Genomic DNA, 25,114 nt, shown 5'->3' with positions numbered 1-25,114 from the left:
AAAGTAAACATGTTCTCCCTATTAGGGCATGAACACACTGCCCCAAAGGAGTTGTTGAGGCAAGATTAACAGGGCCAGACAGAGTTGCACACGACATATGCTCAGTGGCCATTCAAATGATTCTGCATGGGGGGGAGAAAAATGCTCCACTGCCCGGAGTAATTTCTTAATAGATATGGTCCAGTTTCCTCAAGCCCAATGGCTTTGCGGTATTGTACATCGTAGAACCATAATCCAGTTTACCGGACTGTAGATTCAGCAGTACAGACATGGTGCCTACTTCCCACAAGGTGCAGAACAGCCACAGAACATTTAAATGCTTCCCTGCATGCCATGATTAGCTGGCATAGCTTCCTGTCCACTTAACTCTCTGAAATGTCAGTGTCAGTTCCAGATTAGAATGTAAACTAAGCCTTCAAACACACATAGAATCTTATTTCAAAAAGAGGTACAACCATTTACTATGGTGATCAAAAGGCTTGCTGTAGAGTAGCCTTTCAATGAACTGCATACTAGAGCATTCATTACAGGTCTGGAAAACTACAAACTGGCAGTTGTGGATCATAGAAGCCAATGATGCAGCAATGCCATTAATTTTGAGAGAGAGAGAAAGAGAGAGAGAGAGAAAGACATGGGCACACACTCTGAAAACACTGCCCTGAGCAATGGGATGCCCACCTCCAACTCAATGTGAACTTGGAATCAATGGTTCTTCAGAAAGTTCTGTAGCTTGCCTCTTAATCCTAAGTTATAAAGATCTCAGAGGATTGTTTTCAAGACATGACACAAGCCCAAGACATGACATAAGGTAAAGAAAAAAGAAACCAAACCAACACCTGCTGTCTGAAGAATGCTTTGCAAACTAGTTTCCAACCAAATCAGGAGATCAATTGTAGGCTTGACTGTAGAAAGCACCGTGAGTATTTTGCAAGTACGCCACGATGTTCAAGGAATAAGACCAAGAAGGAAGTGATCAAATGTTACTCAATAGAATGTCACAGCTGATGCCTAGATCAGAACAAGATTTAGTATTTCAAAATTGGTATTTTGATGGCAGCTCATTAAAGCTGATGCCAGACCCAGTGAAGTTCCTGCCAGACTCACTTAGATGAGGAGCAGATCGTGCTTCATTTGGGGGCCAGTTACTACTTAATAGAAAAGTCTCCACTTGGGCAATTAGAAGTTGGACATGGAAGGTCTCCCCAATAACTTTTACAATAGCTTTCTATTGCATTAAGACAAAATGCGACTGAGAAAGTTTGAAAGGTTCTGAGGATCTCAAACACCTTTAAGACTAATACATGGATGGGGAGCCAGTGGCCCTCCCAGTGCTGTTGGATTACAACTCCATCTTTGCTGATAATTAACCATGCTTGATGGAGCTGTTGGGTGTTGAAGCTCAGCAACAACTAGAGCTCCTCCCCCCCCCCCCCCCCGTCACTGATATCAGTTAAACAATGGCTTCAAAAGTCTCTTTAGCAATGGATCTGGTAGGCTACTGCCGAGGCCTTTTATGAAGACAGCTAGTTAGCCTGAAAAATATAATAATGGAAAATGTGCAAAGCGTGCGTCAATTCCTGTTGTCCTAAAGCACAGGCTATACTCAATAGAGGGGCTTACAAACAAGTTCTTGTTGATGGCCAGAATATAGATTGCTCCGAGAAACAAACGTCCATTAAATATTTCACCAAGGCATTAATTTCTCCACTCAAAAGATGGTCCCCGAGTGGTAGAAAAAAACTAAAGAAATGCTTCTCTGTCAAAAGGTATTTAAATTATGCAAGTTGCATAACTAGTGGAAGTTAAGCAAATCTGCAGATTTAGTTATAATTCTGTACCTTTTACTATTTTACATGATCTATGCTACCTCTGTTGTCATGAGAAACGGAATAGGAACTTGACAGGGCACCACTGAAAGTCTTACTCAGCCACTCTTCTGGCTTCTGAGGTTTTCAGCAGATACTGCCTGCATATCTCTTCAACAATACAGGCTACGATTTGTTTTTATTAGGTGCTGAGATTCTTAGGAAGCTGCATTTTGTGGCTTTTTTGCACTCCTGCTGAATCCCAGCACAAGCGGAGCCCAATCTCTAATGACATTAGTTATATTCTGCCTTACCCCTAATAAGAGTCTAAACTTCACAACAGGAATATCCTTTAGACAACCTGACTCACTGTAGAAAGGCTCAGGGTCTACTGGGGAGGGGGCGGCTTAGTTACCTGTCTGTCGTCTCTAAGAGTTTCTGAACTATTAGTTCAAAGGATGAGGATAAGCAGTACGTCGCAGGCTCCTCCTGATCATCAGCCACATCAGCAGCTTCATAAGCAGCTTCTGCCAAACTCGAGAAAGCCTGAAAGACAGTAGGTGTCAGCTTAGAAGGAACTCACCACTTCAGGAAAACTTGCATATCCTGTTAATATGCAATCGTTTTCAGCTTTAACCATTAACTCCTTAGCATTCAAGTCCAAGTCTGACTCATTTGACCTCTCCATACGTTCTCCCATCCCCACCACTATTACATAAACTAAATTGCAACATCACTGTCACCACAAACCCTTTTCATCTTAGTCAGCACAAAGTCACTCCTAATATTTCACCAGTTACACGCACACCCCTTGCCAATGTTTGGGAACAGCAAGTGGATGGACTGAAAGACTACCCATGTTTCATTGATGAACCCAACCAAGTCAAGTCTCACCCCAGAAATAGGATCATGTCTTACCCAGCATACATTGGAGGCCACTCTTGGCTCTGCGCTCAAGCCTTCAATTAGACATTGTAACAATGGAGCGAGGTAAATATCGTTTATGGCTGCTTCAGGGAGCAGCTCACAGATCCGACCCACAGTCCATGCAGTTGTGTCTCTGACCACGACGCTGGGGTCCTTCATTAACTCTATTAGGGTAGGCATAGCCTAAGAAAAAAGTGAGTAATTAAGTAGTTAAACAATGCACTTGACAGGGTTACATCCGGCCTTTTAGAAAAATTCCAAGGTGGCTTACAAAAGTAAAACAAAACACTTCAATTGGCCTGCTGGGCCAAGGGGGATCAGTTAGATCCCCAGGTCCACTGCTTGGGGAGGTATATTCCTATCTCACATATAAAACACACTGCTCTGATATCGAAAAGGATTACATTGCAATATTGCAAAACACTGTGTAGCAGTTAAAGTGTTGAACTAACTCCCTACTCAGCCACAGAAGCTCAGTGGATGACCTTGGGCCAATTTATATAAGGACATTTATATCCTGCTCTTCTACAGTAATAATAGCACTCCAGGTGCCTTACATCATTTAAAAACATATACAAATATTTCATAACATTAAACAGCAGCAAATAAAAGCCAACTAGGGCTAGATCCACACTACTGCTTTAAAGCACTTTATAAGTTTTGACAACTGTACATGGAGTGTGTCCTGGGCCCCAACAGTTGTCAAAACTGTTATAGAGTGCTTTAAAGCAGTAGTGTAGATCCTGCCTAAGATATCTGGATCAACCATTAAGAAGCAAATTAAATTAAAACTAGTCTGAACTTTAAAAATGTTAACTAAATGGCAAAAGACAGGCAGAGGGGAAGGCGGCCAAACAGGGCACTTGAATAAGGGGCAACCAGTTAGGCTATGGCCAAAGAAAAGAGCTTCCTCTCACATCTTATGGAATGGACAATATGACAAGGGAGAACACAGACTTTTAGGGAGCTTGGGCTCACTCCACTTACAGGTAATCACCAGCACCTTTAAACGTGCTTGGAAATGAATTGCTAGCCAGTTCAGATTTTGTAAAATGGGTGTGATATGCCAATCTCTCTCTCTCTCTCTCTCTAGGACCATGTATGCTGACTTGGAGGAGCAAAATATAAAACTAAAAAACTCAAGCAGACACAGGACAGTCTCGAGCAGGAAGCTAAGTGATTTACGATAGATGGAGAACTCCTGATATATATCCCTCAAACAGCTGCTCTACCAACATGCCTCTCGACCCCGTCCACAATTTTGTTTCTTCCCCATTTCCTCTTTTTATACTCTCCCTCTTGTTTATATAGTCTTATTAAAGAGTTTCTTAATGGGAAGGAAAGTGAATGCTTAGCACCATCTAGAATGATGTAATGAGGTCTCATTTTTATTTTCTATAAGCCTCTTCTTTACAAAAAAAGGTTAAGACACAACCCTTCTATTGATCAAGCAATACTTATCCAGTGCCTTTCCTTCCCTGGTCAGTGGCAGAGGCCAAGATGTCTTTCCCCTTGCTTCTGTAACTGACTAGCCTTGGTATTCTTTTCTAGGAGATGTAATATCCTAGTGGCTCTTGTCCCTCTGCAGTCCCAGGGTAACAAATTAACTTTACAAGTTGGAAGGCTTTAGACTTTTTACTAAAAATAAAAGACAACACATACAGTATTTCCTATTGCTGTGTTCAGCCCATGCCTGATTCTTGATCTAGTGAATGACTATACAGAAAGTGCTCAATACATTTAAGTTGAAGCCACACTGGTCTAAGGGTCTGCATCAGCATGACCACAGATACATACAAGGTCTCCAAAATCTCCTTCTTGCTAGGATGCAATGAAGGATTTCTACTCAAAAGGAAAAAACTGACTATAGTGGCAAACTCACACCTACAAACTGGATACCCTCATGGCTCGGAGGATCAAGTGGACATACATATAAATCTCAGAGTATCTCACCTGAATGACAAGGGGTTTGAGCTGGTTGGGCTCTGGTCCTTCCAAAATGCATCCAAATGCCATGACAGCTGCGTCTCGATATCGCCAGTCAGGGTTCTTTATGTGTTCTTTGATGAAGGGTAGAACATGAGGGACAATGTCATCTTCACAACAGGTCGCCAGGAGCATGAGACAGACCCCAGCAGCTTTGCAGGGGTTCCAGTCATCATCGTCGTCATTCTCATCCTAAGTGGGGTAAAGACGGATAGAGGCAGCACCCAAGTAAGCCTCTGTCTAGATAATAACCTTTCCCCCTTCGTTTTACGCAATCAGGATCCTTTTATTCTGCTGCCATGGAGATACAGCTACTTTGCTGAACTATACATTTTAGAACTATCTCAAGCAGTAGTCAAGGCTGATAATCCAAGCCCAAAAAGACTACTTTGGACCAACCTCACAGATCGGATAAAACATGTGGGAAGCTCATGCCGTGCATGCAGAAGGTCTGAAGTTCAATCTCTGGCATCTCCAGGCAGGACTGGAAAATTCCTGGAGAGCTGCTGCCAGTCTGTGTCTACAATGCTGACCTAGATGGACTAATCGTCTGACTCAGTATAAGGCAGCTTCCTATGCATGGAGCTATATATAACTACCGGTATAAATGGTTGAATTGTTTTTTTAAGCTTGGAACACTCTCTTGCGAACGAAAGTGATGTTTTTAATACTATGAAGTCTCATTATTTATGAAGCAGGTTGACAGCAAAGACCTAGAGAATGGTAGCAGGATGAATGGTTCTTCTAAGGGCAGTGTAGAACCACAATGCATGGGCTCTGGGCCCAACACTTCATGCAGTGGAAGCAGGTGCTACTTTGGCGCAGGGCAAGGAGACCCGTGCACACAGACACAGAATATGTGTGTTTTGATCTCCAGCAGTGCAAATGCAGGTGAGGTTTAAACTGAATCAAAAGGATCCACTCTAAATAAACAACTGACCCAATCCTTCTGAAGTTCTGGTATTGTGGTTTCCAATTAGTAACACAGATGCAACAACTTGATACAACAGGAGTAAGCAAATACTATTGAGGAATCCAACGGACTCCCTCGTGTCCGTCCCCCTGACCCAGTTGGGCATCTGCAGGATGAAGCGTGGACCTGCGCTCAAGAGGCCCCGGAGAGCGTTCAGCAGCTGTCCATCCCCGCTGTTGAAATTGTGCACTTTCCCCAGCTGTGTCAACAGGGCTTTTAAGGCCACCATTAGTGTAGCGGGGAGGAAGTGCACAATTTCCCATCTGCGTCAATAGTGGCCATAAAGTCCCCGCAAGGGTAAAGGCGCAAACACTACACTGCAGTGCATAATGCAGGCTCTGGAAATTGCGCATTTTCCCCAACTGTGTTAATGGCAGCTGTAAAGTCCCCACTGCCGCAGCAGGGGGAAAACACACAATTTTGGCAGAGGGGGCAGATAGCTGCCTAGCACTCATCAGGCCTCCCCTTGGCCTCCCCTTGCCTTGGAAGAAGCCCGCACGCCCTGGCAAGCAAGGGTGGAAAGCAGTCAGAGAGTACCCAAGTGTTCTGGCTAAGTAATGAGAATGGTGCATTGCTGATCAATAGGGCAAATGCAGTCACAAAGACCAAGGACTGACATGGGTATTTCAAACCTCTTGTCCAGTAGCCAGTCCCAGAAGAAGCCAGACACATGGGGAAGGTACATTTTGCTAAGAACATGCTTTTTTATTTACTTTAGGAGAACTGGATACATTTCATCTTTGCCCTTCAACTTCCCACAGGACTTAACGTAGGCCCTGGAACCTGCTACTCTGGAGAGTGGCAGCAAACATATCCACCACCTACCTGCTTGGTCAGTGTCTGTGTGAGAATTGGGACAAGATACTGAAGTGCACCCTTGGCATAGAATTTGCTGGTATGCTCCGGAGGCCTTCCTTGCTCTGCAGCCTAGAAAAAAAATCACACAAATCTCCATCAGTTGCAACTATTCATGCACCTAAAATGGGCCCACCTATTTCAGATTTAAGTAGTAGACACTTATGCTGACAACTGCAACTAGATTACCAATCCAATTTCATTTGTGGCTTTTAAGTATTGGATAATTTGTACACAACTGGGAAAGAAACTTGAAAAGGAGATGCAAGTCCCAGCTTAACAATGAACTTTATAAGTATGGGCTCTGATGAAGAAATTCTCATTCTCTCTCAGTTCTCTAAACTGTAAAATATGAGCAACCAACTATCACAGGATTAGTGTTATGAAGGAGAATGTGTGCAGTTCTTTGTAACCTATTTTCACATGCATTCTGCCATGGCAGACACAAAATTACTTAGAACACTTCAACGCAAATACATATTTCCAGAGGAACAAAAATACAGTTACTTCTGTTAGCAAGGTTCGGTCTCAGAATTCAAAGGAGATGTATGCATCATTTGTAAGTCAGAGTGGTGCATGGTGTCTCATCATGGACCAAAGGCTGCTACACAGGTCAGAACTGTCATCTCTAGTCAATCACAATTTGAAGAACACACTGTTGGAGAGTCTTTAACTCACTTCTGATGCCTCGATCGCCAGGTCCATTTCTTCATCGCAGACATTTGACCAGAACTCAATTCCTTGCAGAGCCACCTCATCAATGTCACTTTTCATAGCTTCAATTGTGATCTTTAGAGGAACAAAAGGGTGTTTCAGAGTGACCATCGTTTGTGCTCCACAAAGACAATACACTCATTAAGCAGCTACATTTCCATTCTGGACTCCCTGTCTTGAATACTCACAGCGAAAAGTGCAGGACCCATATATGTCTCCATGTACTGATAATAAAGGGACATAATCTTCACCAAGTTTTGTAAGGCAGCTACACGCACCTAGAGACAAAAAAAGGGACAAGGCGACAAGTCAGGCCCCATTTTCTCTATGGGAATAAGTGCCTGTGTTGTTTTTGTAAATGTCACAATAATGTGCCTTACCAGCTATGAAAAATATCCACAGGCGTAGGCCATAAAATATTACTGCAATGCACACAAACAAAAGCAACAATACACCCAAGCCTGCCCATCTTCCCAGGATTGTTTTGAGAGCACATTCAAGAGACTTGGAAAGAAGCAACCGACTCCATCCACTTTCTTACTCTAAAGCATCACCTCTTATAAAATATCTGTGAGGTTCAGTTACCACTTCTTGAAAGGTTCATATTCTACCATCTTTCAGGGCAGTATCACTTTGTCAAAACACAGAGCAATTTTTCATAGGACTTCTTTGAAAAGTCAGGACATCACTTCTGTTTCAAAATGTCTGTGTGAATCTGCCTCAATTATATGCATGTATGTACAATCATTTAGCAAGCAGAATCTTGACAATTTAAGGATACAAATTCTTGGTAAGCTAGTGATCCTTCCAAGCGGGTAAGGATAAATTCACCAACAAAGTGGTAAGGATAAATTCACCACCTTCGAATTTCCAATTAGGTTCAGAACTCTTCACCATTTGGCAGGTGACAGCTTACTACATGGTTGTTAAATGGTGTCGCTTGAAGATCATTTGATCAAAATAAGTATGTTACCATGGTGAATGGTTGTCTAGATTCACTATGTTTTATAATTGTAGCTAAGGTTGCTGTAACACCACAAAGCTCTTCAATCAAAGCCAACATGTCTTATGTTAGTTTATCAGCAGTGAGTATAGCTATGTCACAAAATAAACTCAATATTCTCCGAATAGCAGAATACAAGCAACAAGGAGTAGCTACACTCTCATCAGAAATGTGTTTGTTTGGATAGAGATCTCAGGATCTAGCCTAGAAAACTTGAAGCTAGGCATGAACAAAACTGGAAGTTGATTCCTCCTCCCCCTAGGGAGTGCACTTCAAGCCTAATTTGCACATGCCTGCCTATCGGAACAAGTGGGAGCAGCAGCCAGTCCAAGGATATCCTCCTCCACTGCAGGAAAATGGAAGTATGGTCTCGATTACCAAGTGCCGGAGACAAAAACAAGCAACACTGCTATGTCTTTCTTAACCTACTTGCTACCATCCAGGCAGTGTCTGGCAGTTACCTATTATTGGAGACAGAACACTGGGCTAGACAATTGGCAAGCACCACCTCTTCAGCAACATGTAGCGATAGCTTTATATTTGACTACAACCTCTTTATTTTTATAACAAAACAAAGGGGGGAACTGCAAACAGTAACACCGATAGGAAGAACATAAGACCTTCCTCTTTTCTTCCCAAATTCAATGTTTCCAAATCATATTGCTTCTCCTTGTTCAACACTGCAAAAATTTCACCCCTTGTTCTCCTTAGCATTGCTCTACGTAGGCCTATACAATTATTCCACTTTATATCTGAGTCATTAACTTTGATCCTGTCTTTCTCAGCTGCCCTTCGCTCTTGATAGACCTTCCCCATTCTTCTTCACTGCCCTAGCTAAAAGTCCTCCCTGAACATGCCATCCCTCCCTCTCTTCCGCTAAAGCTCTGCTCAAGTTTATGCTCTCTGTGAAAACTTCTAGCTAACCTTTTAGTCTTCACCCCAATTGTGAACAAGCTTAAGAACATACTAGTAAATTTACTATTTGATGGTCAATTTTAGATTTTAAACTTTTTGGGGTCATTTACTTTTTTTTCTGTTTACAAAAGTCTATAAAGCACCACATATGCTGATGATGGTCCTATATAAAGTACTGTTAATAAAAGGATAACTTACAGGATTTTTACATCCTCGTTTTAGAGAGGCAAATCTCACACTTTGGCCTGTTCCATACACTAAGACCAGCATTAGCTGCAAACTCTTTTAAACAACAGTTTAGGACTTAACTTACCCTTGTATCCGGACATTGTGTCGCTTCACAGACTACTTGCATAATAAAGTGCCTTTCAGACTGGAAATTTGGGGCGGGGGGGGGGGGGGGGAGAGAAGAGAAAAATATACAGAATTAAGTCTGGAAGTTGCAAATGGAGTCTACATACTCCTTCTAGAACTCTGACATTATTTTGTTTTGTTATAAGCTGTCTTTAGCATTTTTAGATAGAAAGGTGGAACAAAGTATTTTTGTAAATACATTCCACTGAAGAAATATTCAGCATTTTAAGATTTATCAAGAACTGGACTGCAATATCAATCCAGATGTTTTGGATATTGTCCACCAAGTATAACATGTAGTCAGGCAAGTGCTGTTCTCAGAAAAGCAATAGGTAATTAACTCATCATGGTAAACCATGGTTAAGAGCGACATAATTTACAAAGAGCTCTGGGCTAATGAGCTCCCTCTTGATTTCACTGCTTCACATTTTCACATCATGGTTTACAACTATAGACAGATTAAAACAAGCCAGCTTCATAAACTATGGTTTGAATTTGGCTTGTTTTGAACTGACCATAGTACCCAGGTCAGACAAGACAAGAAACTGTGGCTAACTAAATCCTAAAATAAATGTTTCTAAACTCCCCTGAGCAATGCAGGAGACAGCATGCAAGCCTGAGGCTTGCTTCATCTTGTGCAAGTCATCATAAACCAAGGTTTATCGGGACATGTGAATGCAACCAATACACATGACTTTGCCACAGTTCTCCAGCTTTTAGTACTTCAAATATAATTCTTAGTGCTGAATAAGTCACCCATAACTAGACATGAACTTTACAGGAATTAGCAATGTCCCATTATGCATTATGATAAATGCTGGATTTAACCAATAATACTTGTTCTATGGGGCCTAGTAAGATGCATCAGAAAACTGTGTAATTAACGTTCTCGACATTTACACACCTGACATTTGGAAAATGTCTTATCTGGAAAGGAGAACAATTTTTGGATATTTATGAGCGCACTTAGTAGGCTGACAAATTGTCATTTTAGTGTGTATGTTTTTAATTGACTCTTGGTTTCATTTTGAAGTTAAAGCAGGATATAAAATACAAAAAAAAATCTACTTAAACACAGGAGTTCTAATTTTCATAAATTAGAAACCAATTACAGTACTCCTAGCTGACTCTGCAAGAAAATTTAAGAATCACTTATTGTCACCCAGAATACTGCAGCTATTTTAATTTTTTCATAACCCAATTAAGTAGGGACATCTCTAACTTTTCTGGGAGAGTTAGATAGAGTAGGCAAGAGAGAGATTACTTCAGCATTTCCATTTTCACGTGCAGGACATTTGAGCCTTGAATAATGAAAAAGCGCAAACTTAACAGTGTAGGCACCTTCACCAAAGGAATTGCAAAGAAATAATTGTGCCCATTATAATACCTGAATGGACACCTTAATTTAATTTGGAAGCTCTAATACAAAAGAGGTAAGGACCAAGGCCTTGAATTAGGTTAACAGAGAGTGTCTTTAATGCCTCAACCGATTAAAGAAAAAACAAGATCTGACTCCTAACAAGGGCATTTCAAAGGCAGCATTAAAACCTGGATACCAGATCTTTAATAATTTCAAAGATATTTCAAGGGTTCAGGGAAGGGGCAATGTTGTCCATATTGGCTTTTAAGATCTGGTCTACATTATACTTTCAAGACAAAGGATCACTACCATGAACTCCTCAGCTTGGAAATGTGGGTAAATATTGCGCAAATGACTCTGAAAGACACTAAAACACATGAGCTCCTGTATGAAACGTACTGGCAATGTTGGAAACATAGCATGCTGCAAATTAGGTAGGTTGTGTGTGTATATTCAGATGCAGGAACTCATCCACTGGCAATATCACACCCCAAGATTGGGGGGGGGGGGGCAGGGAATGCAAACCAAGCTACAGAGTACAGATTGATTAGAAAGCAAACTGCAGGCCCTACATACTCAAGAGATTGTCTCATTCCCTATGTAATGAAGTGATCTGCAACAAGGGCATGCAAGGAGGTGCCCTCAATGCTAGCTCACAGCTACAAAGCGCTTCTACAAGAGAGTTGCCAGAGTCCCTCCAATAGCCACAGCTATCAGTTAAATGTTAGCGGATCATTTTTAAAGGTATTCCATTTTGGTTTATTTAATAGTCTTTAAACTTTTCACAGTAAGCTTTTAGCACACACAAATCCAAGTCTCAGCAGAAATGGGAGTCCATCAGAACTCAGCGTGGTGCATGGTTTCTCATCACAGACCATGGATTATTTTTCAAGTCCCCAGTGGCTTCCCTTTGAAGTCACTCTTCCTGCCCCCCGCCCCCAATCTGTCCACTTACCTCTTTGTCAAAGTTTGCTTTGGTGAATTCCAAAGAGTTCAGGAGTGCATTGGTAGCTGCTAGCTTCACATTATTACTTGGCTCTTCTTTCCTCATGCCCTGGATAATGGCTGTCAAGATCTCATTGGACTTGTCCTGAAGCTGTTCGGGGTCCTGAAACAAGAATCAGAACAAGGTGAGCTATGTGAGCAGTAGTTTTGCATGAAGTTATGTCAAAAGGAGATTCTTTGCTAGACCACAATTGTGGAGTTGTCGTATACAACAGCTGAACACTCAAACTCACTTAAAAGTTGCAGTCTAGGGCTGTGGATACTTTATACAAGCACAGAACTTATATATCATTCAGAAATGTTACTTCAGGCCAGCAGCATGCTAGACTTTGTAGGGAACACAAATGATAGTCTTTGAACATTTCTGTAAACCGCCCAGAGAGCCCTGGTTATGGGAGCGGTATATAAGTGCAATAAACAAACAAACAAATAAACAAATAAAACATTTATGTTCCCAGAAGAGTGGTGCAGAGGAAGAGCAAAAGGTGATTTATGGCAAAAGAACCAGTGTAATGGTTGAAAGAGATGGGAAGTGAAACAGAAAGAACAAGCTTTAGAGAGAACATTCATATTTTTACCTGCCTCCTGAGTGAGCTTTCCTGTATAACATAGAGGACTGAAAGTCATACCATGCTTCAGAGGTCTTATACTTTGTTATAAGAAAGGAGCAGACACACAACAGGCCTGTCTACAGACCTGTAATATTGAAACAACCTTCAAATATGATGGAGACAGATGAAGAAAGCACAAGTCCCTAGTCAGGGTAAATGCAAAAGACAGGCCCAAACACTTGTGCTTCTCATTTATCATGGCTATCATGCTTGAAGCTGAAGTCTCCAGCTGGCTTGAAAGTCCAGGCCTTCAATCCTCATTACAAAGACTTAGCACATGCTCAGAGGGAGTATTGCTTTGTTACACATAGCAGGGTTGAACCCTGACACTTCATAAATTTGGAAAAAGAGCCCACTGGGTTGCATTTCTGATTCAAATTAACCCATCAAGAGAAGAAGGAGAACAGGTACATATAAAAAAAGCACTACAGACACAGAGGGCAGCACTTACAATATCCTGGCAGATGTAGCCAATGGCCTCCAATGTTGACTCTTTCATGTGCTCTGTGCTATGTTGATTTGTAACATTGGCTACCAGCTGAGGAATAAGTTCAGGCCACTGATTCATGGGGATCTCTGCACAGGCGATGCCAGCAACGCACTGTGATGCTGAGCTGGGCCTGTAGGTTTCTGTACCCAAGGTCTGCAAAACCTGCAAGAGAGAGAAGGGGTCAACATACCAGTAGATGAATCTACCACACTTTGAATAGTGTTGGCACTAGACAGCAGGACTATAGAGTGACACTTTCAATTCTATTACAGCTTCTCAAAGAAGGCTCCTGGAGGTAAGAAAACTCTTAGAGGTTAAACAAATACTTTTCTTGACTTGGGAGAACAAGAAAAGTAAATTGAAGAGCAAGACCTCATAAACAAAGATGTAGAGTGACATTGTGTATTCACTATAGAAAGACAAGGAGACTATCAAGACCGGGAAGTAAGAGTGCTGGGAGTGTTACATACATAATTCTTGACTTCTCGGCGAGCATTGCCATCGATTGCAAGCCATCTCTGCTGGTGCTGGGCCTTTACTTCAGGATCTTTCGACGTCAGAGAATTCTTGATCTGCAAACCAGCTGCAACTCTGGCAACCTGGCTGTTTCCTGGGTTGGCCAGCACTCTGGACAGTTCCACAAGGAAAGTGGGCTGGCCAATAAAAGAGATGAAGACATTTCAATAAATGAAACCCACTACATCCTTCCCACTAAGGAAGGAATCATGTCTGAACTCGAAGCTTTAAATGAGTTTAACTGACAGTATTTTCAACTGAACATTGACTAATGAACGAATGAATAATCTCAACTCTTTGTTGAGTATCCAAATGCATCTATTTTATATTGCATTCCAAGAAATGAGACAGTGAATTGCTCAAGGGATCCAGTGACACCATGTCCAAGCTCACACCCAAATCCATCTGTCAAAGATCCTAGTCCATTGCACCAAAACTATGAAACTGACCTTTCCGTATTACCTCAGTCAATCCAGAGATGGTACATTTATGATCATTCTAGCCCAAGACATTTTGGGGTTCTGCTTCAGGCAGCAAATGGTACACACATACACCCACTAGGGCGAATACTTTAAAAAGTCGTGTAAAATTCTGCCTTCATCTATCCTTTTTTGCAGGTCCACCTGAGGCAGATCACTTAACTCTGCTGCATGGCAAGCCCAGATATCAGCTCTTTCCTCAAGCCTCTACACTGATTCCTTATCTTTACATTCTAGCCTTCTACTCCCAATAACCTTCCCTCCCATTTAACTCTGTTATCATATTCAATTCAAAATCTGCTTTTTATTTATGTGCAATCAGATCTTAGCTTCCAAACAAATACTTATTATACTTATTCTTAAGGACTATCAATATCCAATCCAAATGCATACAGTTTACTATAAAGGTAAGCAAGAGAGGACACACATAATGCTCCTAAAATAGGATTGTAGCAAGGGCATTTCAGGATTCTATCAAATTGCAGGATGGGGAGGGCAGAGAGAAGGAGCTATATTCCTACATACCAACTAAGAAAACCCCCAAATTACTTTAGACTCATTTCTCAAGTACGCATAATCATGGGATCAAAGGGCCAACAAAATGATAGAATACATCACATCCATCAACCGTGTTTTGTCCCATGATGCTGTACCCCGCCTCAATCCAGAGGAAGAGGCGGTTAACAAATAAACATATTATTATTATCTCCACAGTATTCAAATTACACTAAATTCACAAAGGTGTTAATTAGTTGTCTCTCTTTACATCATAAAATTCAATGGAAACTTCACTGTTGAATAAGCTATTTCTTTATTTCACTTATATACCGCTCCCACAGCCAGGGCTCTCTGGGCGGTTTACAGAAATTCTAAAATTAAGATTAAAACAAGTATACAAAATTTAAAATTCTAAAACACAGAACATACACACATAAAGCATTAAAAACCATTAAAAAGCTAAAACATGTCGGTAATTAAGATGTGCCACCATATGCCTGGGCAAAGAGGAAAGTCTTAACCTGGCGCCAGAAAGATAGCAGCGTTGGTGCCAGGCAAGCCTCGTCAGGGAGATCATTCCATAGTCTGGGGGCCACCACCAGAATAATTTCTTATTCTGTTATAAGAAATTAAAATTTGACTTCAAATGCCTAGAAGTCACTAGCAGTGATTTTTGAAGCAGGCTGTTTGGTTCATGTGTTACAACATAAGCTTCTAATAAGGAAACTCAGAAAGGTCACCAAATGGTCTGTGATTACTGCAATGAACTAGGAAACTCTTAGCCAAACCACACCACTTTCAGCCATGATAGCTCAGCAAAACTAAAAGACAGAGATACCAGCATGGGAGCAAAGGACAATTTACACAAAAGGACCCATCTGATTTAAAGTCCCTCTTTATTTCTAACTACATTGGGGTGCACTGGCAGACAGGCCACCCATGAAGTAATTTTCCACTGCTGGTAAGTACAGAAAAAGGGGGAAGGCGGACAGAAAAGGGTAAAGGTAGGGTGACCAGTTTGGCTAAATTCACAGCCCAACATTCAAAAAAGTATGAAATAATCTTAATATGCTAGCATCTACAAGGTACTTGTAGAAACCACAGACTGGTCAAAATGAACTATGCCTACCTATGGGGATTCTTTTCTTTTTACCCTTTTTTGAACAGCAGTGTACTTCGTGCTATATCACAAGCTGCTTTTAGAAGTCCCCTTAGCTAGAGAGCTGTTTAAGAAGCACACATCCAAAGTTTCCTGGCACTGTGGAACTGTGCAGTTTTTTGAATCTCAGCCTCCCATCCACCTAGTGCTATCTAGGGCTGCTGCCTGAAAAATCCAATACTGGAATATTAACAATCAGCCTTCCTACAAAGCTCCATCCCAGCTCCCCCCTCCCTATCCGGTGTCTATCAAATCATTTTTCCTCATAATGTCTACCTAGATTGGGATATCTGAACATCCTATTCCTGCTTTTAACCAAGATTGGGATGTGGATAAACTTTCTTTCTTAGCCTAAGGGGGACAGGAAGAAAGTCTGGACAAGTACACCAAATGTGATCCATGCTCTACCATTTAAGTCAGAGGTAGAGAACCTGGTGCCCTCCAGATGTTTTGGACTACAACTCTCATAAGCCACAGCTAGCATGGCCAATGGTGAGATTATGGGAGTTGAAGTCCAAAACATCCAGAGAGTACCAAGTTACCTATCAAATTTAGAACATAGAGAGTTATGGAATGTTTATTATATTCAACTTCTCTGTCATATCTCTTAAACCTTTGAGCAGTTGACAAGTGTGAAGGGGCTTGAGGAAAATATATGGCTAAAAAGTATGCACTTAGGGAGTTTAGGAGGAAAGAGATGGTTGTTTCTATGATGGTTAAGCTGATCTGTAGGGTGGCCAATTAAGGTGGGAATGTAATGTAAAGCATGCAGACCCAAGGTGAGGCTTACATTAGAGTTAGACTAGGTTACTCTCAGATCTTTTTTATTTATTTTATTTTATTTTACCCCTTTTTTATTTTCTTGTCCAATCATGATAGATTTTGTAAATATTTGATGTATTATGCATAGCTTTTAGATACATATGAAACTCTGCACTTAAGGGACAGAGACTGTTATGAGGGTAAATGGCAGCTCAAAAAGATAAAAATGTTCAAGATCCCCATTGTAACTTATGAGTTCAACATGATGAGTGTTACATTGTGAAATAGGACTGGCTGCACATGGGCAAAATTGATCTGCTTCCATGTCTACTATACAGGTAAGGAACTATGGGCAGAACTACGTATTACCCTGGTGTAGCATAATTTGAAACCATTATCTGCCAGAGTCAGCAAGGGTGAATTAGTGCAGGAGAGGGTACTTACCCCACTAATTCTCTTCTGAGACAGGTTTAATGGTCTCAGAAACATAAGAACATATGAAGTACCATGTTGGATCAGACCAAAGGTACATTTGTCCAGCATTCTGTTCACACAGTGGCTAACCAGCCATTGGCCAGGGATGAACAAGGAGGACATGGTGCAACAGCACCCTCCCATCCATGTTCCCCAGCAACTGGTGCACACAGGCTTATTGCCTCAAATACTGGAGATAGTACACAACCATCAGGGCTAATAGCCATTGATAGCCTTTGCCTCCAGGAATTTATCCAATGCCCTTTTGAAGCAAACTGGTGGCCATCACTACATCTTGTGGTAGTGAGTTCCATAATTTAACTATGTGCTGTGTGAAGAAGATCTCCCACCAATGAGCTTCATGGGATGACCCCGGGTTCTAGTATTTGGAGAGAGAGAGAGAGAGAAATGTCTCCCTATCCACTTTCTCCACACCATGCATAATTTTGTACACCTCTATCATGTCTCCCCTTAGCCTCCTTTTTCCAAGCTAAACAATCCCAGTTGATGTAACCTTCCCTCGATGCTCCAGCCCCTTAATCATTTTAGTTGCCCTTTTCTGCACTTTTCCCAGCTCTATATCCTTTTTTAGATGTGGTGACCAGAACCGTACACAGTATTCTAAGTGTGGTCGCACCAAAGATTTGCATAAGGGCAGTATGATACTGGCCGTTTTATTCTCAATTCCTTTTCTTATAATGCCTAACATGAAGTTTGCCTTCTTTACAGTGGCCGCACAGTGGGTGGACATTTTCATTGAGCTGTCCACCACAATCCCAATATCACTTTCTTGTTCGGTCATCATCAGCTCAGATCCCATTAGGTTATACTTGAAGTTGGGTTTTTTGCCCGAATGTGCATCACCTTACACTTGCTTACATTGAACCGCATCTGGCAATTGGATGCCCACTCCCCCAGCTTGGAGAGATGCCTTTGGAGCTCTTCACAATCCCTTTGTGTTTTAACAACCTTAAATAATTTGGTGTCGTTGGCAAACTTAGCCACTTCACTGGTCACTCCTAATTCCAGAGTATTTATGAACAAGTTGAAAAGAATTGGTCCCAATAATGATCCCTGTGGGACCCCACTATTTGCTTCCCTCCATCGGAAGAATTGCCCATTTATTCCTACTCTCTGCTTTCTGTTCTTTAACAAATTATTGATCCATAAGAGGACCTTTCCTCTTATTCCATGTCTACTAAGTTTATTCAGGAAACTTTGGTGAGGGACTTTTATCAAAAGCCTTTTGGAAATCCAAGTAAACAATGTCCACCGGATCACCCCTGTCTACATGTTTGTTGACACTCTCAAAGAATTCTAGTAGATTAGTGAGACAGGACTTGCCTTTGCGGAAGCAGTGTTGATTCTTCTTCAGTAGGACCTGCCCTTCTATATGCTTATTAATTTTGTCTAATAATGCTTTCAACTAATTTACCTGGAACAGATGTCAAGCTAACCAGCCTGTATTTCCTGGATCCCCGAATCCCTTTTTGAAAATTGGTGTTACGTTCGCCATCTTCCAGTCCTCTAGTACAGAGGCTGAGCTTAGGGACATATTGCATATTTTTGTGATGAGGCCCGCAATTTCATATTTGAGTTCTTTGAGAACTCTAGGATGGATACCATCTGGGCCTGGTGATTTATTTGCTTTCAATTTGTCAATAAGGTTGAGAATTTCATCTTTTGTCACCATTATTTGCCTCAGTTCCTCAGACTCCCTTCCTGAAATTGTGAGAGTAAAACAGTCTAAACATAACCTGTAGGCCATTTGTGAAGGAAGTGATTGGAAAAATAGTGTTTGCCTCACAATGTGTGGTTCTGCTCTGCTTTCTCTACGCCCCCCTCTGTACACTTGATTTTAAGTGTATTTAAAAGGAAGCCCTGATGACTAAAAGTTTTGAGATAGCACCCAATTATTGGCTTTTTTTTAAATCTGTGGGCAAGCCTAGCTCCTAATCACCAAAGGAAGGCATGGGTAACTGCATCTGGGGAGTGGATGAGATCCCACCAAACCCTAAATGGACCAGATGACACCAGGAAGTGAAACCACATCTGGTCCCCGATCGAAGCACCATCTGGAGCTCCTCAAGACAGAGCTTCAATAAGGGACCTGGCTTTGCTAGGCAGGGGCTTTGCCCAGCCAGGGAAAGCCCACGTGCAGCCAAGCTGCCCCGGCTGAAATACCAACTAGAGGACTGTTCCTCCAGCTGGTGACTCAGTCAGGAACCCAGTTTCACTGTCCGTGGGCTTTCACTATTGGAGAGGATGTTGGGCATATGAAACACTTAGTGCACCATTCACCTTCAAATTAGGAGAGCAACTGGCATGTTAAGCGGAATCCCATAGCCAAGACATTTTTGGGCAAGCATTGCAATAACCAGGCACTGAGCCCTTCATTAAGCTTATGCTGCTTTTAACAGAACATGTGAGATCTTTAGAGCCAAAGGCATTTCTCACAGTACAACAGTACTTGAAGTAGACTAGTATGACACCACACATACATTTAGCAAGGCACTTTTGCTGATAAGATTATGCTTACTTCTGTAAGCTTTAATGCCAAGAACAATGTTCACCCATCCGCAGAAGAGGATGAGAAGTCATATGAGAACATCCCAAAGTATTGCTGTACTGTTTAGCTTTCTAGAAAAGCAAGTCACACACTCTATAAGCAGAAACACTAGTGGTGAAGAGCACTACTCTGGCAATACGTGCATGAACTTTTCAGCAGCAAAGATATTTTACTCCTCACATTTTATACCACTTTTATTTAGTGTAGAAAAACTACACTGAGCCCTTTATAAGTAGCAAGTTTGTGTGTCAAATACTTCAGTGCAAACTCGCCCACAGAATATTGCCCTGCAAATTAAACACTATTGAGGGATGGGAGGAGAAATATTCTAAGCACCTGTCTGAAGAGTAAGGAATCAAAGTGACTGTTGTATACACGCAGCCAACAATGCTAATACAACACACAACATGCAATTGACAAAAGTTTTTCTCCCTCCAGGATTGTTAAATCAACCCAAAGCCTCAAGGAATCCCATAGTCTTTGAAGGTACATCCCTTGAGTCTGAGAAGTCAGTTAAGAGCAGCGATTGAGTCTCTCAAGAGGTGGATGCCACACGCAACAATCCACCCTCAGTAACATCATTTTAATAGTTGATTGGGACATGCTGTTGGTGTTTACAACATATGTTGTACAATCCTTCCTGAAGGTCTAAATAGCCCATTATCAACACAGGTTCAGTCACCTTTATGAACAAGCTATATTACATCCAATTCACCTTTCTGTTCTAACCATTAAACTCAATGTACACCAATCAGGTGCCCATTTCTCCTCTGATACATACTGAAATAAATTGTGAACTGTATTCTATACTATCATACTTTATGTACTTTCATTTTAACTAAGTTCAAACTACCTTGTTTCTACATTAGTTTAGTCAGTTACACACCCTGGACTCCCCTTCAGCACTTTATCCCTACCAGTCATGCTCCAAAGCGAGCTTTTTGGAATTTAGGGATCAATGGTTACTTCTCAAAGCATTAATAGGTAGAAAACGTTTGAGAGATTGAGAAAGACCAATTTCAAAATGGGGCCTAGACAAAAAACAAAACAAAAACCAAACACACATACACACCGGGGAAACATTAGTTTTAATGAAATTACATAAAAGGCTTGAATAAAACCGATTGAAAGCGAAAAATCCTGGAAAAGTAGATAAGGTAGGGCGGGATGCTGGACAAAAATGTAAGAGAAATTAAGTAAAACAGACGGGTGAAGGTCCGGAGGCACAGCATGGCAAGCCTTAAATTGCATGGGGTGGGGTGGGGTGGGGAAGAGGAGAACGTAGCAAGAAAAAACGAAACCTAAAGTAGGCCCGCCTACGAGCACATAGGCGGAAAGGCCCGTTTCAGGCAGCCTCCTCCTCCAGCTGCGTCTAGATAACTACTCATGCCGGCTTCCCCACATGGCCGGCCCCCGCAGGCCCCATCTATCCACCTCCCCCACTTTCCCTCCATGCATGCAGCGCGGCAGAGCTAAACTGCCCTCCCCTTCCTTTTCCCTCCCGCGGGCCCGGCTCGCCTTCAGGATTGGGTGGCGCGACTCCCGAGAGCTTTGCCATTGGCTGCCTCTTTCATTCTCCCCCCTCCCCGCAAAAAAAGAGAAGAAAAAAAAACCTTCGGTTAGGCTGCGCCCCTCTATGGCGGTTCGGCCTGCTATGGGTTTTTTTTTTTTTTTTTTAACCACACACACAGGGAAGGGATCCCGCTTTTCCAAACCCCACCCAAGGCCAGCGCAAGCCCGGTTTTTCTCTTACCAGGTTCTCGATGGCTGCCTGTTCCAGGAACTTCTGTGCCGCCTCGAGCTCAGTGCAGTCTGCAGCAGATGGGGGTGGGTAAAGAAGACACACGAGGGGGTGTCAATGGCGGCCCTCGATCCCAGTCTCAGCCCAGCATTAACCCCACACCTTCTCTTTCCCAGCTTTAAAACCGCTTTTCCTATCGCCAAAATCAGGGCACCGACCCCACCCCCGCATGAAGCTTCTCATACCCACATTCCCACAAAGCGTCCAAGCCCAAACTCCTCCCGATACAGAGGCCCCTCGGCGCCTAGTCAAACTTCGTTTCTACCAGCAAGAAACACACAAAGATTGGGGAGGGGGTTGTCACTTGTTCTGTTTCACTCAGAAGAGCCGAAAGGGGGGGGGGGAGGCAAAAAGAGAAGCATTCTCTCTCCCAAGGCGAATGGAGGGGAGGGGTCTTCCCTACACCATCCTGCCTGATTAGCCGGTGCTAGTCTCATTCTACAGAGAAAAGAACTCCCCACACACACTTAACACTCTTTTGGAGGTGGGGTGGTGGTGGAAGAGATGTACTCAACTTCCATCAGCTTGTGCTGAAACATGCCTACAGCCCCAACTTCATTGCTAACGTAACTCTTGACAATCAGTTACCGATCACTGCCACCCACCCAACGATTGGGGCCTACACCCAAGCTGGAAGACCACCTTAGACAAACACGCTCCTGTAGACATGCATCAATTCCTGGTGCTTCTCTTTCTCTCATTCCTAGGGCCAGCCCCGTCTCCACATACACGGAGAAACCGGCCTTATGCACGCACCTCTACGTGACCCCACATGGGGCCATCTGCAGCCGTCCCCTCAGCTTCCCTCTCACTCATGTAAGCAAACACATTGGTGGAGAAACTCATCGCCCTTCCGACACAAGTACTAGAAGCCTTGCCCCACAGCCATATGCCAAGCCCAACCGCAGGGACAATCTTCACCCCACCCTTTTCCTCATGCCACGAGTGGCGACTCCATCCCCACCCTCAACAGGACCCCCCACGACTTTCTCGTTTCTTCTCCCCTCCCCACCCCCACTTTTGCGCAGCGAGACTATTGACTCCTATCCCAGCGACCTTCCACCACACGTGCATCACTACAGTCCCAACTGACCCCTAGCAATTCAGACACAAGAAAGCCGTTGTATGCCTCACCCCCACCCCCACCTCCTCCTCCCAGACCCACCACATAAGACCACACACGGGCGAAGGGATCATCCCCACCTCCAAGTTATTTCAATTCACCTTTGCCCAGCCCTCAGTCGAACCTCTTATCTCCCCACATAAGAGGAAAAGTCCCGCTTTTTTTCCAACTGTCCCGCATCCGGGGGAGGGGGAGAGACGAGACACACACTTTACTACTCTTATCTCCCCCTCCCCACATCTCCCATTCTCTCACTTCCAAATGTCTCCCCCGCTACAAACCCCTTCCTCACATCTACGTCTTGGGGGGGGGAGCTTTCCCCGACTATCTACCACATCCCCCCAGCCACAGATACCCCCCACTATCCCCTTCCCCACATCGACGAAGGGGCTCTTTTTCTCCAGCCACCAGGCCCTATATGGACGGGGTGGTGGTGGTGGTGGCGGCGGCTGCAGGATCGCCTCCCTACCTTATCCAACCCTTCCCCTTTACCTGGCGAGACCGTCTTCTCCAAGATAGTAATGAGCTCCATGGCGGCGGCGGCGGCGTGAGGTTAAACAGGGAAGGGAGGAGGAGGAGGGGGGGAGGGAAAAGGAAAGAGAGGACGGAGTCGGTGGTGGTAGTCGCCGCCGCCTCTCTGCTTGCTCGCTCGGCCGGCCGGTCTCTCCCTTCGCGCGCTCTTTACTTCTCCCTCAGCTGCGGGGCGGCCCCACCCCCGGCGGAAGCGACTCCTCTACTACTTCCCCTCCCCCTCCCCACACACAACTCCTTGTGGCGGCGGAAGAGAATGAGGGGAGAGGAGGGGGAGGGAAAAAGAGAGAGGAAGAGGGGAGCTAAAAAAACCAAAAAGAGCGCGCGCGGCGAGGTGAAGCGAAGGGATTCCAGTGAGTGCGAGTGAAAGGGAGAGAAGGGGAGGAAAACAAAAGAGCACGCCCCCCTCCCCCCACGCAGCCGCCCTGAGGGGAAGCTAATTCGCTTCCCTACACCTAATTCACTGACTGGACTGGTCAGGCCTGCCAGGCCCCAGCCCGCCTTCAGGCACGTAACGTTCGTGCGTATACAACGTGTTCACGCACGCCCAGGTTCCTGCTAAGACGCATATGAACCGATCAGTCTGGAAGCGCCTCCCTCTCGCGTTTTCAACCGGCCGACGCCCGCCTTGCCCGACCGCGTGAGCCGATTGGCCTGTTGCGACATGCGTCATGACGCTGGCAGGTCAAATTGAACGCAGTTTTTTTTTTTTTTTTAAATCTCTTTATAAATACTTAGGTGAGATATGCAGGCTTAATTAAGACTGCAGACCTGAGCTCCCATATTTGGAGTGAAGCCAGTTGAGCTATGCGGTATTTACTTCTGAGTGGTGGATGTGTTTCATATGTTTTTATATTAAATTGAGACTGTATATTAAATATAACATATTTAATAATTATATTCCTACGTTTTCTCTTGCTTATGTTACTCTGCAAAGCGTTTAGCCACTCTGATTAGACCTAAATAAATTATAGAAGTGTTACTGTATATTTCTTGTGATGTATACATGCTTCCAAACAAGGCTGCTTATACTGGAGTCAGACCATTGGTCCATCTAGCCCAATATTGTCGACACTGACTGGCAGTGGTTCTCCACGGTGTCCTCTCCCCATCTGGAGAAGCTGGGAATTGAACCTATGACCTGCAGCATGTATTCTATCACACTGAGCTATGGTCTCTCCGTTCCAGATGGACAGTTAACACTACCTATCAAAAGGAGGATAGTGTAAAAGCCAAAAAGTAATAGCTTCTTTCTTTAAAAAAAAACACATGTGAAAACTAGTGGGATATATATTAAAGATGCTTAAAATAATAAGAACTGAAAACCTTTCAGTATTATAATTTTATTAATCCTTTCAACACCCAGAAGTCATTTGGAACAGAACAGACTGGCCCGAAATGCCAATGTCCGAGCTAGCTAAACCAAACAAATTCACCAGTCACACATGATCAGAAAGGAATGATACAATAAGCCATAATACCGCCACAGAATCCATGTTGCAGCCTTGTCCTTCCCAGACAGCCTTGTCCTTCCAAGACCATAGATTTGATCCAGATATTTGTCTACCATTGTCAAAACCCAGTTCCTCTTGCTTTTATCCAAAATTCCACTACAAAAATCTTAATCGCATTCCTTGCTCAGACTTTAGGATTCCTCTCCTCAAATTTATTTTTTATTATTTTTTAAAAAAATGTCTCTTAATCATTCTTCGCCCACTGGATTTCAGGGTTTATTACATGACTCTTATCTAGTTATGTGTGACTGGTGAATTTGGTTGGTTTGGCTAGCTAGGAATTTGCTTAGCCTGGGACAATTTCTGGAATATGGATTATTATCCAGAACGGGTACTGGAAAATGGTTTCTGTGGAAGTTTTCTGTCTTATTGCATCTCTCCAATCTAGTCATGTGTGGCTGATGAATTTGGTTGGTTTGGCTAGCTCTGAAGTTGGGATTCTGGGCTAATCCATTTTGTTCCAGAAAACTTCTGGGTGATTTGAGGAAGTATAATATTTGTTTTCTGTTCTTAAATATTGTTCTCAACTTTTTTTCTTTTTAAAATGAAGGAGCTGTTTCAGTCCAGCTTTTATACTATCCCATCAAGAGGCATTGTGTAGCTGTTCTGTTTTTTCTTCCTTAACAGTTTTTCTCTTTTTTTTTGTAGGAAAAAAGATGAAAGAAGTAAAAAATATAAGAGTTACAAACG

General features: G+C 43.0%; 1 protein-coding gene across 1 annotated transcript in view; it reads right to left on the bottom strand.

Moving 5' to 3' along the window:
- The window catches only part of KPNB1 (karyopherin subunit beta 1), a 41,341-nt gene extending 17,902 nt beyond the window's left edge, over positions 1-23,439 (bottom strand). The window contains exons 1-12 of the mRNA XM_063138516.1: positions 22,872-23,439; positions 21,209-21,267; positions 13,469-13,651; positions 12,960-13,160; positions 11,848-12,000; positions 9,492-9,551; positions 7,449-7,538; positions 7,225-7,335; positions 6,517-6,618; positions 4,686-4,910; positions 2,724-2,915; positions 2,221-2,351 (exon numbers count right to left, since the gene is read on the bottom strand). Coding sequence (XP_062994586.1) covers positions 2,221-2,351; positions 2,724-2,915; positions 4,686-4,910; positions 6,517-6,618; positions 7,225-7,335; positions 7,449-7,538; positions 9,492-9,551; positions 11,848-12,000; positions 12,960-13,160; positions 13,469-13,651; positions 21,209-21,267; positions 22,872-22,911 — 1,547 coding nt within the window. The 5' untranslated portion in view covers positions 22,912-23,439. The remainder of the gene's footprint in view (positions 1-2,220; positions 2,352-2,723; positions 2,916-4,685; positions 4,911-6,516; positions 6,619-7,224; positions 7,336-7,448; positions 7,539-9,491; positions 9,552-11,847; positions 12,001-12,959; positions 13,161-13,468; positions 13,652-21,208; positions 21,268-22,871) is intronic.
- Positions 23,440-25,114: the final 1,675 nt, after the last annotated feature.

This window comes from Elgaria multicarinata, chromosome 11 (assembly GCF_023053635.1).
Source record: "Elgaria multicarinata webbii isolate HBS135686 ecotype San Diego chromosome 11, rElgMul1.1.pri, whole genome shotgun sequence".
Lineage (NCBI taxonomy): Eukaryota > Metazoa > Chordata > Lepidosauria > Squamata > Anguidae > Elgaria > Elgaria multicarinata.
This window is presented reverse-complemented; position numbering and strand designations above follow the sequence as displayed.